The sequence below is a fragment of the Ornithorhynchus anatinus genome, chromosome X3 (genome assembly GCF_004115215.2).
Source record: "Ornithorhynchus anatinus isolate Pmale09 chromosome X3, mOrnAna1.pri.v4, whole genome shotgun sequence".
NCBI classification, from domain to species: Eukaryota; Metazoa; Chordata; class Mammalia; order Monotremata; family Ornithorhynchidae; genus Ornithorhynchus; species Ornithorhynchus anatinus.
The window spans coordinates 713,783-729,143 of record NC_041751.1 but is presented as its reverse complement, the minus strand read 5'-3'; the positions used below and the strand labels follow the sequence as shown (position 1 = coordinate 729,143).

Genomic DNA, 15,361 nt, shown 5'->3' with positions numbered 1-15,361 from the left:
AACTGTGTGGTGACACTTTGAGGTAGAGACAAATATCCCAGACAGAGACCCGGGGGCAGCAAGACATGTCAGAGACTTAGAAACAGAGACAGAAATACAGACTCTGCATACATGGGTATGGCGAGGGGGGTGTGGGCGACACGATGCCATTTGGGTTCCGAGCTTCACCTCCCCATTTTTCGGGCTGCTCTCAGTCACCCCGAAAGCTGGTGCTAGATCGAGGTTCTAGTGTGCGGCCGTGGACTTTTCGAGATATTTCTCAGCAACAGAGGATTCCCACTGGGTCAGCTCTCTCTCTCTCTCTGGTGTCCTGGTCATCCGCAGCCAGGCTCCAGGTGACTAATATGTGTGTTGCAGATATTCGATCGACAGAAGCAGTGATCCGGGCCGATTCTTCTACGTAGACATCACCACGGGCGCTCTGATGACTGCCAGGCCCCTCGATCGGGAAGAGGTTCCATGGCACAACCTCACCGTTCTGGCGGTGGAGATGAGTAAGTGGGACAACCGGACCACGTTCCTGCCAGTGCCATCACTGAGTATGGGGGGGACAGAGCCTAGAGCCTTGCCACGTGTTGAGTCCGGTGCCACATTGTTGGCAGAAGGGAGTGGCCCCCATTAGGGTCCTGAACAGGAGAACAGACTGGGAAGTGGGAACATTCTGGGAGGGGAGGGAAGATGCCTGGGGGAGCCCACCTCTACTTTGCTCCTAATAGGGCTGGGAGAATCAATCAGAGGTATTTGTTCAGCATTTACTGTGTGCAGAGCACTGTACTAAACACTTTGGAGAGTACAGTGGATTTGGCAGATACGCTTCCTGCCCACGATGAGCTTTTACAGTCTAGAGGAGAGGACAGACATTAATATAAATAAAGAAATGACTGGGGGGCTGAGGGTGGGGTGACTATCAAGTGGTCAGAGGGGACAGATCCAAGCGCAAGAAATTATGGTGCGATGAGCAAAAATATGCTGAGGGAAGATGCTAAGGATGCAGGAGATGGGAGAGGGGTGCCCAGGCTAGACAGGTACCCCAGAGTATTTGCGAAAGCTTGATCTCGCAGCGTTTCTCTGAGCCTTATTCCTGGACTTGATCCGAGTGGAAGCTCTTGGTGGGCAGGGATCCCTGGGTTGCTCTTGACAAGCACTGAGTGCAGTGCACCCAGCCTAGTACGGTGCTCAGTAAATATTATTATAAGTATTATCACTATTATTATTAAACCACTATTATTTGGTCTCTCATCACCCTAAAGCAAGAATTAACCCAGTGGCAGTGAACTCGGGGTATACAGCTTCATTTTCTCTAAGGCCCTGGGAGGGAGGACGAGAAGAAAGGGTGAGGCCAAGGGAAAGATAATTTGGAGGCCAGAGCCAGGGGATTCATCCGAGCCCAAAAGGCACTAAATCTCAGCACTAAAACATGAATTTCCCCCAGTGAGGAAATCAGGCAGACCCACAATTGGCCTGATCTCATGTCCTGGAGGAACACTGGGAGAGGGGTGTGTTTCTGTAGGATATGAACTCTGGGGATAATTACAAAAAGAAAGCTCTTCTTCCCAGTTCACCCACAAACCGTCTCCAGTTGATTTTCAGCAACACAGCTTCCCCATTTTCAAACTGGCATCACCCCCGTGTACACCTCAGGGACGACTCCGGGGACTCGCGGCAGGCATTCACTGTTGGGATTCCTAGGGCTAGTCCGAGCCCGCACTGGGACCGCGGGTGTCTCCTTCCCCATTTCGTTCAGAACCAGACCGAGCGGGCCGCCTGCCCCGCTGGCCAGTCAGTCGGCCGGTCAGTCGGCCGGTCAGCCGGAGCTGCCTTTCCCGGATCCCAGATTTCTCTTCTCCTTCAGACAATCCCGCCCAGATCGGCAGCGTCTCTGTCACCGTGAAAGTCCTGGACGTGAACGACAATGCCCCAGAGTTCCCCGGGTTTTACGAGGCTTTCGTCTGTGAAAATGCCAGAGCAGGGCAGGTGAGCGTCCCAGAAGAGGGAGCCGGGTGACAGGTGTGTTTGGCTAAGGAGCGCACGGGAGGGGACGAAAGGTCAGAGAGCTCTCCCAGCCAACCCCATTGCTCGTCGACACATCTCCACGCCCCCTTCAACGTTAACTTTTCATCGCTGGCGGCCCTCCCCTACCCCCCTTGCCACCGCTTTGGCCTCTCCCTCCCCCAGTCTGCTGGTGCCCGGTTCTCTCCACTCCCCCTCCGCACCACTCCGGGGCACTGACCCCGGGCTCCATCGCCCTGGGCCCGGGAGGGAACTGCCCTTCTTCTGGTTACAATGCGGTGCTCTCTGTCCTCCATCCAAGAAAGGACATCCCGAGAGTTTGGCATCCTATGATTTACCAGCTCCCTGGGGGCAAAGACATCCCGGGTGACCTTTCCACCCGAAATTCCCACCTGGAGAGGTCCCAAACCGATCCCAATTGCCTCAATCTGCCTGAACGGTCCTGGGAACGTTTGCGGAGAGCTCCCATCTCTCCCTCTTTCCCTGGAGGCCCAAGAATGGTCCAGACCCTAGAGGGAAACTGCGACTCCAGACAATCCTCGGGGGAGTCTCTCTCACTGCTCCCAGTCCCGCAGCAGCATCACCAAGTGGTTGCACCCAGGAGACGTGGGTTCTTGCCTGTTGGAGTTCCACCTTTGACTCTGGACCCTGTTTTCCTTCCCTCTCTCCCTCCTTTGCCCTCTCCCTCCGTCTTTCGCTCCCTTCACCCACTCCCTCCCTCTCTCGCTCTCTCTCCTACTCTGTCCCTCTCCCGCCTCCTTCCTCCCTCCTTCCCTCTTCCTCTCGCTCCTTCTGCCTCCCCCTCTCTTGCCCACCCCGGCCCTCGCTCAGGTGATTCAAACCCTGAGCGCCGTGGACCAGGATGACCCTCAGGACGGCCAGCACTTCTTCTACAGCTTGGGCCCCGAGGCAGCCAACAATGCCAACTTCACTCTGTGGGACAATCGAGGTAGGTGGCGGCAAGTCACACGGCCAACGCCGGGAGGGGAAAGGGCTGCCGTCGTCACAGAGTGGCATGAGGCCATGGCGGCGGCGACCACCGTCTCCGGCCGCATCCCCGCTCCCGTGCGGCTCCAAGAGGCCACGTGACCCGGCCGGATGCCGGGCGGCTGTTTCTTCCCCGCCCGGGTACGCCCCTGCAGCCGCAGCTGATTGCCGGGGGTCAGGCCCGGGATCGAAGGCTGGCCCCGGGGGGGGGGGGGCGGGGACGTAGTCACATTGCAAGGAGTCACCTGGGAGACTCGGGATGGGGACGTGAAGTTGAAAATGAGCTCGGAAGAAGTACTGGGAAAACAAGAACCCTTAAGCAAACCAGGCCACCCCAAGCCGTGGGTGGGATAGAGAGTGTTGGTGCCACTCAACCCTGGGAGAGCTTGCATTCTAGCGCAGAAGGGGAGGAACCAAAGAGAACAGACTCGCCCGGCCCTTGTCGGACACCTGCAACTCATTGTGTAGCAAGCATCAGGGAACGGCACACCCACAGAGGAAGGTGGCGTCGCCAGTGTGGCTGGGAGGGAGGGAATCGGGGAAGACCTAAATGAGGAAGCAGCATGGCACAATGGGTACAGCATGGGCCTCGGAGTCAGAAGGACACGGGTTCTAATCCCGGCTCTGCCACTTGTCTCCTGTGTGACCTTGGGCGAGACACTTCACTGGGCCTCAGTTGCCCCATCTGTAAAATGGGGATTGAGACCGTGAACCCCATGTTGGACAAGGACTGTGTCTGACCGGATTCAATTGGATCCACCCCCGGCGCATAGAAAGCGCTTAACAAATACCACGATTATCACTGTTAGGAGTGACAGTTTGGCGGGCGTTTGAGAGAGGGGTAGAATGTTATGGGGAGACCTAGAGGTGACAGTGGGGAAAGAGATGTTAATGTCGAACAATGGTTCGCGGAGGGTTGGGGCAGACTGCAGGAAGGGACTGCACAGCCCCCTTCCTCTGCCGTCTCCCCCAGGGACGGGGTGCGCTTTCTGACCGTTGGCCTTTCCGATCAATCAGCCCATCGATCAGTCGCACTTACTGCACGCTGACCATCTTTCCCTCCCTCCTCCACAGACAACACGGCCCGAGTCCTCACCCGGAGGTCCGGGTTCAGGCAGCTGGAGCAGAAGACCTTTCAGCTCCCGATCCTGGTGGCGGACGGCGGACGGCCCCCGCTGAGCAGTACGGGCACGCTGACGGTCCACGTGTGCAGCTGCGATGAGCACGGTGACGTGCTGTCCTGTGACGCCGAGGCCCTGGGGCTGCCCGCCAGCCTGAGCCCGAGTGCTCTCATCGCCGTCCTAGCCTGCGTCTTCGTGCTCTTAGGTAAGACGGGGCGCTCCCAAAGGGTGCCCAGACAGCCGCACGCCCGGCTTTCAGTCAGCGCCCGGGCAACCTCGCCGCCGGGACGGCTTCCCCAGACCCGGCCTCGCAGCGGTTCGTGGGCACTGGGAGTATACAGAGCACCGTCCTGGGCACCGGCTGTGTGCAGAGCACTGTCCCGAGCTCCTGCTGCGTGCAAAGCGCTGTCCCGGGCGCCGACTGTGTGCGGGGCACTGTCCCGGACACAGAACGCCGTACTGGCTGCGTACCCTCTCTACTCGTAGCAGGTACCCAGGAAAGCACTTTACACACAGTCGATGCTCCCAAAATACTATTCACTGATTAACCGATAGGGAGTAGACAGGTCTGCCACGGACACGTTACGGCCCCTTTCGCCCAAGAATTTCCGTAAGTGCAACCGGATGCAGTCAACGATTCCGACGTCACTTTGACAACGTGAGCACATCGGGATTTTGTCTCCTGACTTAATGGCTGGAGGGGGCGCCGGGGGCAGGTTGGGGGTCCCGGGTGATGAGGCCCCGGGGAGACGCTTAAGTAAATGATGATTGACAGATTCAGGAGAGGCGACAGGGTCCTGTGATTCCCGCTTGACGCCACAGGGTGGCCCCACAGACACTTCTAAGCCACAAGGCGGCCTGGCCGCCGTTGATAATAATGTTGCTATTTGTTAAGCGCTTACTGTGTGCCGAGCACTGTTCAAAGCGCTGGGGGAGATACGGGGTCATCGGCTTGTCCCACGTGAAGCTCACAGTCTTAATCGGCGCGGCTCAGTGGAAAGACCACGGGCTTGGGAGTCAGAGATCATGGGTTCTAATCCCGGCTCCACCGCCTGTCAGCTGTGTGACTTTGGGCAAGTCACTTCACTGCTCTGGGCCTCAGTGACCTCATCTGTCAAATGGGAATGAAGACCGGGAACCCACGAGGGACAACTTGATCACCTCGTATCCCCCCCACCCCCCACTGCTTAGAGCAGTGTTTTACACTTGGTAAGGACTTGACAAATACCTCCATTATGATCATTCATCCCCATTTTACAGAAGAGGTAACTGAGGCGCCGAGAAGTTAAGTGACTTCTTAAGTGAAGCCACGCTGCTTCTCAGCTGTTAGATAGATGGGAGGCTATCACACCTCTTCCCAAGGTCCTGACCACGGTGCCTTCCCGTTCCTGAAGGAGCCCCACCTCGGCCTGGCCCTCGCAGCCACCTCCTGGGCAGGGAGGGCTACCTGAAGTAACGGCCCTCGTCTTTTTGACACGACCAGCTGGAGCCAGCCCTCCACGAGCAGGCTGCTAGGGATGCCGCGGGACGGGGTGGGAGAGGGGACCGTAACAAACCCTAACGGGGAAAGGCGGGCTGGTCCCCCGGAAAGAATACGGGACCGGGAGGCAGGAGGACCTGGGCTCTCGACCCCGCTCCACCACTTGTCTGCTGTGGGACCTTGGGCAAGTCACTTCGCTTCTCTCATCTGTAAAAAAGGGATTAAGACTGTGAGCCCCGTGTGGGGCATGGACCGTGTCCAACCTGGTTAGCTTGTATCTACCACAGCGCTGAGAACAGTGCCTGGCTTAACAAATACTATAAAAAAAAAATGCAGCGGGACACAGGCCCATATTCCTCTTCGTGGACCCCTCTCACTATGAAGATGGTTCTCCCCGTCCACATTTCCCCACTCAGCGGTCGGGTCTCGGTTTCCCATCCAGGCCCCAGGCAGGTGAGAGAGAAATGCAACGGTCTGCTCTTGCTGTTGCCCATCCTGTGCCCGCCAGCTCCCAAGAGCGGGCTCGCCTGGCCCACAGAGCGGGGAAGTGGCAGGGACCCGGGGCTGGGAGTAAGAAGGCACGGGGCCTAGTGGCCGACATCCCCTGGCCTGCTAGGCGGGCCCGGGAGAAGCATTTTACCTCGCTGGGCTTCAGTTTCCTCCTCTGTAAAATGGGGCTCAGATTCCCAATCGCTCTCCCCTCCCTCTTAGACCGTGAGCCCCCAAGTGGGACGGGGATCGTGACCTAGCTGGTCACCCCACTCCTCTCCTCAACACGCATCCCAGCGTTCGGCTCCCTCCCTCCCCTCCGGCCAGGTGGCCAGGAAACCCGCTCCCGTCCCGCCCGTGGCTGAGTCCCGGTCCCTCTGGCTCGGCACAGTGCTGGTGCTCGTGGTCCTGTCCTGGAGGCGGCGGCGGAAGCGGCCCTGCGTGCCGGACGACGAGGAGAACGTCCACGAGAACATCGTGCGCTACGATGACGAAGGGGGCGGCGAGGAGGACACGGAGGCCTTCGACATCGCCGCCATGTGGAACCCCCGGGAGGCCCGGGCGGCGGGGGGGATGGCGGGCGGGTGCGGGGACCCGTCGCCCGAGATCGCCAGCCTGTCTGGGCAGGTGGCCTGGGGCGGGGGCGGCGTGCAGGGCTACGTGCTGGCCAAGCTCCACGAGGCCGACGCCGACCTCTGGGCTCCCCCCTTCGACTCGCTCCAGACCTACGTGTTCGAGGGGGCCGGCTCGGCGGCCCAGTCCCTCAGCTCGCTGCACTCGGCCGCCGGCTCCGACTCGGACCAGAGCTTCGATTTTCTGACGGGCTGGGGCCCTCCCTTCCAGAAGCTGGCCGCCATGTACGGGGTCTCCGAGGCCCGGGGGCCCCCGTGGTAGCCAGTGCGGTATTCTCCTCCTTCTCTGAGGCTGCCAGGAATTGCGAGGGTCACCGCCGTCCCCTCGGAAGCGGGAGCAAGCTGAGGATGAAGTGTGTTTGTGGGGGGCGGGGATCCCACGTGTGGCTGAAGGAAGCAAGCCTGGGGGTGGTCTTCTCGGGGTGGGGGTTTCAGCAGGCCTCAGGCCTCAACCGCGGCTCCTCGGTTGGGGGGCGGGGGGAAGGGAGTGGGGGGGGTGGAGGAGGGGATCGGGGGGACCCGCTTCCGCTTCTAATTTGACTCGATTCCCTTCGAGGGAACGAGCGGGCAGATTGGACAGCACAGAGGCAACCCGACAGGGCGCTCGGGCCTGGGAAGCCGGGCCACCTCTTCACCCTGGAGGGCCGAGGTTTAGGAGCCTGTCCACCTTGCATGGGGAGGGGCGGGAGAGGGGGGTTGGGAGAAAGAGGGAGAGGGGCGCCACCCCGACTCTGTCGCGCTCGAGTCTAACGGCGGAACCTCGAGTCACGGACGCTACTACTAATATAGCTCGACGACCTTAGCCTGCGTGGATCCTCCTCTCAGCTCTGCGGCCGGGGCCACTGCTAAATTTTAATCGCTCAGAAAGAAACCGGAGAAATCGGCCTCTCTGGCACTGTAGTGGACTCTTCCGCCTGCCAAACACAGAGATCAGCTGCTACTCCGCGAAAACAAGGGTCTCTCTCGGCTTCGCCCGGGGGTCGGCGGCTTCCTTACCCCGGCCGGGAGGGCCAAGCCATGTTTACATTTGGTGGATGATCTGCCCGAACAGACACGGCGTAGAAGAAGAAAAAGGATGTGAGAAGATGACATGTATAAGTTTTGTAAATTTGTTAATAATTTTGGTAATAAATATGATATACTGCACCTCAGGCCCTCACAACTCCCTTTAATACAAGTTCAACTGTGGGGAAGGTCTGGAGGGAAGTAAATGGGCAGTTAAGGGTGCTGGGTCCAAATCCACCGGCCACCAGGAAGAAAGAGAAGCATGAAGGCGAAGACCTTAAAAATAGGGATCTGATGGGTGGAGAGTGCTGTGCTAAGCGCTTGGGAGAGTAAAGAATTGGAAGCGACATGAACCCTGCCCTCGAGGAGCTGAACGTCAATTCAGAGAAGTCGGGGGGTCATCTGAGGACACCAAATGAAGTGAAAGAGGGGCCCCTGGGGTTACATAAAGTCACTGGAGGTGATTGACGATCTAACTGTCTAACTGCTCTCTGGACACTGCCCTGCAGCTCAGCAATTTCAGAGAATGCAAAGGACATGGAATGCGGTCCTGGAGCAGTCAGTTGATTCACGGCGAGTTCATCTGGGTCAAATTAGACACTTTTCCACTGATCTGGACACTAGAGTACACTAGAGGTAGACGAGCCAATCCCTGCCGTCCAACATCTTACAATCTAAGGGGAGAGGCATACTAAAGAATTTACAGATAGGAGAAAGCGGAGCATTGGAAAGATGGTAAGTGTTTAAATAGTGGCATTTGTAAAACAAAGCTGCTGGGGGCATATGGGAATACATAGATGCTGAAGTGGGGCATAACTGCTGGGGCCGGGGAGGGGAGTGGAGCCGGGTGGGGCGGGGGGAGGGAGGGTTTCAGAGGACTCAAATGGGAAGAGCTGAGGGCTGGTGATCTGGAAGGGGGAGGAAGACCTAAGCAGGAAAAAGGGCACGAGCATGGGGTTGGAGGTGGGAAGGTTGAGAACAAGGTACCTTAAGAAGATTAGCTTGGAAGAAGTGAAGAGTGCAAGCTGGGGTGTAGGGGGAGAAGACAGGGGATAAGTAATCAATCAATCATATTTATTGAGCACTTACTGTGTGAAGTGCATTATACTAAGCGCTTGTACAATATAACAGAGTTGATAGACACGTTCCCTGCCCACAGTGAGCTTACAGACTAGAGGGAGGGAGTGGGAGGAAGAGAGCCTCGTGGAGTATCTTAGAGTCAATGGACAAGAGTTTCCGTTGGGAGCTAAGACTAATAGGTTTTTGAGGAGAGGAGATGTGCTCAGAATGAAGATTTAAGAAAACGACCCAGGCAGCAGAGTGAAGTAGGGGCTGGAGATTGGAGAAAAAATAATGGTGGCATTTGTTTTAAGTGCTTACTATATGCAAAGCACTGTTCTAAGAGCTGGGAGGATACAAGGTGATCAGGTTGTCCCACGTGGGGCTCACAGTTTTTTTAATCCCCATTTTACAGATGAGGTAACTGAGGCACAGAGAAGCGAAGTGACTTGCCCAAAGTCACGCAGCTGGCAAGCGGCGCAGCTGGGATTAGAACCCACGACCTCTGACTCCTAAGCCCGGGCTCATTCCACTGAGCCACGGGAGAAGCTGGAGGCAGGGAGATCAGTGAAGAAGCTACCAGAGCAAGCGCTGTTTTACAGTAAGCACTCAATAAATACGATTGAATGAATAATACAGTCATCTAGTCGGTTAGAACGAGCACCTGGACCAGCAGGATGGTCGCTCGGATCGTTTCTCCTGTCTGTAATTTATTTCAAGGTCTGCCTGCCCCTCGAGACTGTGGGCAAAAATCGTGTCTTCCAACTCTGGGATGTTGTACCCTCCTAAGCGGTTAGCACAGGGCTCTGCACACAGTAAGTGCTCGATAAATATCGCCGACTGACTGGCTGGAGAGGGGAAGGGAAGCTCTGGGAAGTTTGGGGAGAATGGAAATTCCTCAGGACGGCTTGGCAATATCCGTCCTGGGCAGGAGGTGGCACTAGGGCCTTGGCTTTCAGAGCGAAGCCATGCCCAGGCCGCCCAGAAGGCCTCCACCGACTCTGCTCGCCTCCAGGACCCAGAAGCCCAGTGCTCGGCCACAAGACGTTTACTTGTTTCCAAACGCGAGGGCGTGTTTTCCCCCTTGGGGACGGAAGCCTTGAACACTAAATAGAACAGTGCTTGGCACGTAGCGCTTAACAAATGCCATCGTCATCATTATTATTATTAAATAGGCGACAGTGTTCTGTCACCGAACATTGAACCTTGGGCTCTCCCCGCTGCCACGCTCTGGGGCCTGGGGAGAAGAAGAGTGCTTCGAATCAGTATCGCCAGGGAAGGAGGGAGATGGAGGGGGTGACTTCCAGCTCCTGCGGCCCAGCAGAGATCCAGGAAAACTGTGTCTTCTGCCTGGGGAGATGTCAAGGGTCCCACTTTTGCCACCAGAGAAGAAAAGGCCCCTACACGGGAGGTGGTAAGCGCTCAGTAAACACTCCTGATTGACTAAAGAGGACGAAGCGATAGACAAAAAACACACAGTATGCACCCGGAACCACACTGCCCACCCAGAACCACACCCTGCACGCAGCAGGGGCCCGGGACCACACTCTGCCCACCCAGAACCACACCCTGCACACAGCAGGGGCCCGGGACCACACTCTGCCCACCCAGAACCACACCCTGCACGCAGCAGGGGCCCGGGACCACACTCTGCACATCCAGAACCACACTCTGCACACAGCAGGCACTCAGAACTATACTCTGCCTGCCCAGGGTCAAACCCTGCACACGACCATACTCTGCCCTCCTACGGTCACACTCTGCACACAAGAATGACGCCCTTTCTACCGAACAATGGCGGAATGGGGGTAGGTGGATGAGGAGGGCCCAGAAATTCAGGGAATGGGAGAAGGAGAGAAGAAGGGAGAGGAGCAGTGACTGTAGGACCTGGAAGTCACCCCCTCCGCCTCTTCCTTCCCTGGCGATACTGATTCGAAGCACTCTGCCCGATCCGATCGACGTGGAGCTTGAGGACTGGCATTAGCATGAGGAGGGGTCCTGGGAGTCGGGCTCACATATGGCATCCCAGGCAGCAGGTGGGGACGGCCAGGCCCCCGCACAACAATGGACAGAAGAGTTAAAATGAAAGTCACGTTGGCCACACCAAACAACCAGCCAAAAAACACCAAATAAAATCCAACTGGGCGGGTCAGCCAGGGTCAGTGGGGGGCGGATACGGGAAGGCTGCAGGGCATCTCTAGCCATTTCTGATGCACTCAGAGCACAAACACCAGAACTTAGTTTAATAAACAGGTGGAGAAAAGCATAGCTAAAGCCGAGGCCAGTGGTGCTCTGCTACTCGCCTGCTGCGTGATCTTGGGCAGGTCACTAACTTCCCTGGGCCTCAGTTACCTCATCTGTAAAATGGGGTTTAAGATGGTGAACCCCATGTGGAACAGAGACTGTGTCCAACCTGATTATCTTTTATCAATCAATGAATGGTATTTATTGAGCGCTTATTATGTGCACAGCACTGTTCTAAATATGCGTGGGAGAGTACAATACCACAGAATGAGCAGAAACATTCTCTGCCCATAATGAGCTTACTTGTATCTACTCCAGAACTTAAAAATAATAATATTAGTATTTGTTAAGCGCTTACCATGTGCCAAGCACTGTTCTAAGCACTGGGGTAGATACAAGGTCATTCATTCATTCATTCAATCATATTTATTGAACATTTACTGTGTGCAGAGCACTGTACTAAGCGCTTGGAAAGTACAATGCCACAGTAAAGAAACAATCCCTTGCCTACATCAGGTTTACAGATACGTCCATATATACACAAGTGCTGTGGGGCACGGGGGGTGGGTAGAGGAAAGAGAGCGAGTTGGGGCAACTGGGAGAGGAGGGGGAGCTGAAGAAAACGAGGGTTTAGTCTGGGGACTCTCGGAGGAGGTGAGCCTTCAGTAGGGCTCTGAAAGGGGGAACTGTGGTCGTTTGGGGGATTTGAGGAGGGACGGCATTGCAGGCCAGAGGTAGGATGAGGGCAAGGGGTCGACGGCGGGACAGGCGGGAACGAGGCACGGTGAGAAGGTTAGCACCGGAGGAGCGGAGTGTGTGGGCTGGGATGTAGAAGTAGAGAAGGGAGGTGAGGTGAGAGGGGGCTTTGAAGCCAATAGTGAGAAGTTTTTGGTTGAGACGGACGTTGATGGGCAACCACTGGAGATTTTTGAGGGGGTGGGGATGACATGCCCAGAATGTTTCTTTTAGAAAGATAATTCGGGCAACAGAATGAAGTATGGACCGAAGTGGCGAGAGACATGAGGTTGGGCGGTCAGAAAGGAGGCTGATGCAGTCATCCAGCCGGGATAAGATGAGTGACTATACTACTGTGGTAGCGGTTTGGATGGAGAAGACAGGGCGGATCGTGGCGACGTTGTGAAGGTGAGACCGTCGGGCACTGGTGATGGATTGGATGTGTGGGGCGAATGACAGAGCGGAGTCAAGGATGACACCGAGGTTGCGGGCTTGTGAGACGGGAAGGATGATTGTGCAGTCCACGGTGATGGGAATGTCAGGGAGAGGACAGGCTTTGGGAGGGAAGATAAGGAGCTCTGTCTTGGACGCGTTGAGTTTTAGGTGGCGGGAGGACATCCAAGTAGAGATATCCTGAAGGCAGGAGGAGATGTGAGCCTGGAGGGAGGGAGAGAGAGCAGGGGAGGAGATGTAGATTTGGGTATCATCCACATAGAGATGATAGTTGAAGCCGTGGGTGCAAATGAGTTCACCAAGAAAAGAAGGGGACTAGGAACTGTCCCCTGAGGAACCCCTACACTTATGGGGTGGGAGGGAGAGGAGGAGCCCATGAAGCAGACTGAGAAAAAATGGCTAGAGAGAAAAGAGGGGGGTGGTCGACAGTGTCGAAGGCAGCTGAGAAGTCAAGGAGGATTAGGATGGACAGGAGTCGTCGGATTTGGCGAGAAGGAGATCACTGGTGTCCTTTGAGAGGGCGGTTTCAGTGGAGTGGAGGGGGCGGAAGCCAGATTGGAGGGGTTCCAGGAGAGAAGTGGAGGCAGCGAGTGCAGACGACTCGTTCCAGGAGTTTGGAAAGGACGGGTTGGACACAATCCTTGTCCCACATGGGGCTCACCATCTTAATCTCCATTTTACAGATGAGGCACAGAGAAGTGAAGTGACTTTCCCAAGATCACGCAGCAGATATATGGCAGAGCCAGGATTAGAACCACAGAACCCGACACATAGTATGGGCATATCAAATACCCTAAGAAAAAGCGGTCCCTTCCTCCCTAGCCCTCTCATTACGGAGGGCCCTGCTTTCTCTCACCCTACCCCCCGGGCCACCCTGGCCCTGCTCAGGCTTCTAACCTATCAGTGGCACCTGCAACCTAGCTCACAAGAGCTGACGACGCATGGACACAAGCCACATAGTCCGACTGTGTGTTGTGTATACGAATCTGGGTTGTTATGGTTGACAGCCATAATATTATGGGCTCCGGGCTGGATACAAAGGAGAATTGTTAGGGTGACCCCCGAGTATTCTGGGGCTCCAGTCCACCATCTAATCCTCTCCATGGAAACCTTGTCCATCACTGGAGACACTAGTTTGAATCAGAGAAGGGGAAAATGAAGAGTTGAGAGAAATGAGAAGTAATGACCATGGGGCTCCCAGAATGGGATAGGGCCCAAGGTGAGGGCTCAGTATATTCTACTGATGATGACGACGATCAACAATCTCACAGAGGGAGAAAGAGACAAGACCTGGGTTCGCCCTCACAGGCAGACCGACAGAAACACACACACACACATAAACACGCGCACTCGCTTAGAGAGGCGCGGTCTTCTCCGGGGTAGGGAGAAGCCAGTCTCGGCTGGTCCTCTGACCTTTCGAGTCCTCCCAGAAACGCACACGGTGATGGCATCAGCACTTTCTGGGCCCCTGGGCCTTCAGGGACCTTTGGACCCCAGGACTCTGCCCGTCACATCCACAGATGCCAGGAGAACCAGGCACTAAACATCATGGTAAGCCCGGTCACGAGAGGATGTCAGCAGGGGCTCGCGGCTTCTCAGCATCATGGGACGGCAGGAGTGGGGGAGAGAACAAGGCCCTGAGATTTAAATATTAACCTGGGCGAGAATGAACCTAATACAGCGGGAACGTCGACAGCTGGGAAACTGACTCCAACCTCCGGGAGGGAAATGAACATCTGAGGATTTGTGTTGTTGTGGGATCATTAATCACAGAAGCCACCGTCTCCATCCTCTCACCGGGCCTGGAGTCCCCTCCCTCCCAAATCCGCCGGCCCACGGCCCTCGCCACATTCAAAGCCTCCTAAAATTCCACCTCCCCCGATTAAGTCCGAGCACCATAAGCCCTATGACCCCAACTGCCAGCTGTTGCATTTAGGTACTTAGAGCCTCAGCCCTTTTGTATATGCATTTATTCCACTGTGCGCTCAGTCATTTATTTTGACTATTTGTAAGTATTTTTACATCTGTGTCTTCCATCCGAATGTGAGCTCCTCGTGGCAGAGAATGTGTTCCATCTGTTTTATCTTTTCAAAACCTTTTGTATATTGCACTGCACCCAGGGAGCTTGCAATAAATGCATTTACCACAACCATCAAAGTCTACGGGGCTGGGAAACAGGAGACCCAGGCTCTCATCCCAGCTCTGCCCTGGCCTGCCGTGCGACTTCGGGAAAGTCACTTAGCCTTTCTAAGCAACCGTTTCGTCACCTGCAAAATGGGAGAGATGATGCGCGCTCTCCCTCCCCCTTAGACAGTGAGCCCTGGGAGACCGTGTCCTCCCTGATTATCATGGGTCTAACCCAGTGATCAGCAGCAAGCTCGGTACACAGTAGGCCTTTAGTGAATACTAAAGTAAATAGTTAATACTTGTATCATGGAGTGGTTGTTTGCAGAGAAGGAGGGGAAGTCACTGAAGAAATACAAGGTCAAATCTCCACTTAAATGCTCCCTTTGTCTCTTTCCCTTTGACTTAGGATGAACATGGACAAAATCAAAACTTATGACACATCTCTGATGACTGTTGGCATGATGTAACTCTACTCCCCGATTTTACAAAAAAAAATAGCGTTTTTGTTTTGAAAGCATTTTCACGTTACTTAAGTCCCTCTTGTCCTCACAACACGTTCCCTGTCAGGCAAAGGCAGGTATTATTATCCCCCATTTTTGCAGATGAAGAAACTGAAGCCTGAAGAGATTCAGTGACTTGCCTCAAGCCCCCCAGCCAGCAGAGCTGGAACTAGGATCCCGGGGTTTCTCCGACACCCAAACCCGCGCTAGGTCCACTGCCTCTGCAAGACCCCCTCGGGCGCCCGCAGGATGATACGGTTCACTTGGGGAACAGCAATTAAGTGCTGTGTTAAATCCATGTAGCAAAGTCAAAACTACGCCTCAGTTACTCATTACTCTGCTGCCCCTGTAGCGTGAGCAGGGTCCTTGGCCAAGAGACGGTGGCCTGATTCCCTCACGGACCTGTGGGGATTTTCATCGGAGCGGGATCTCAGGGGACGGCAGCGGGCCACGCAAGCAGAGAATCAGAAGGATGACTGTGGACTGTAACGCTGTACTCTCCCAAGCGTTCAGTACAGT

General features: G+C 55.6%; 1 protein-coding gene across 1 annotated transcript in view; it reads left to right on the top strand.

Moving 5' to 3' along the window:
- CDH20 (cadherin 20) overlaps positions 1–7,865 on the top strand; it is a 48,344-nt gene extending 40,479 nt beyond the window's left edge. The window contains exons 9-13 of the mRNA XM_029053679.1: positions 358–494; positions 1,853–1,974; positions 2,842–2,959; positions 4,072–4,323; positions 6,479–7,865. Of these exons, the coding sequence (XP_028909512.1) occupies positions 358–494; positions 1,853–1,974; positions 2,842–2,959; positions 4,072–4,323; positions 6,479–6,981 (1,132 nt within the window). The 3' untranslated portion in view covers positions 6,982–7,865. The remainder of the gene's footprint in view (positions 1–357; positions 495–1,852; positions 1,975–2,841; positions 2,960–4,071; positions 4,324–6,478) is intronic.
- The last annotated feature ends 7,496 nt before the right edge of the window (positions 7,866–15,361 follow it).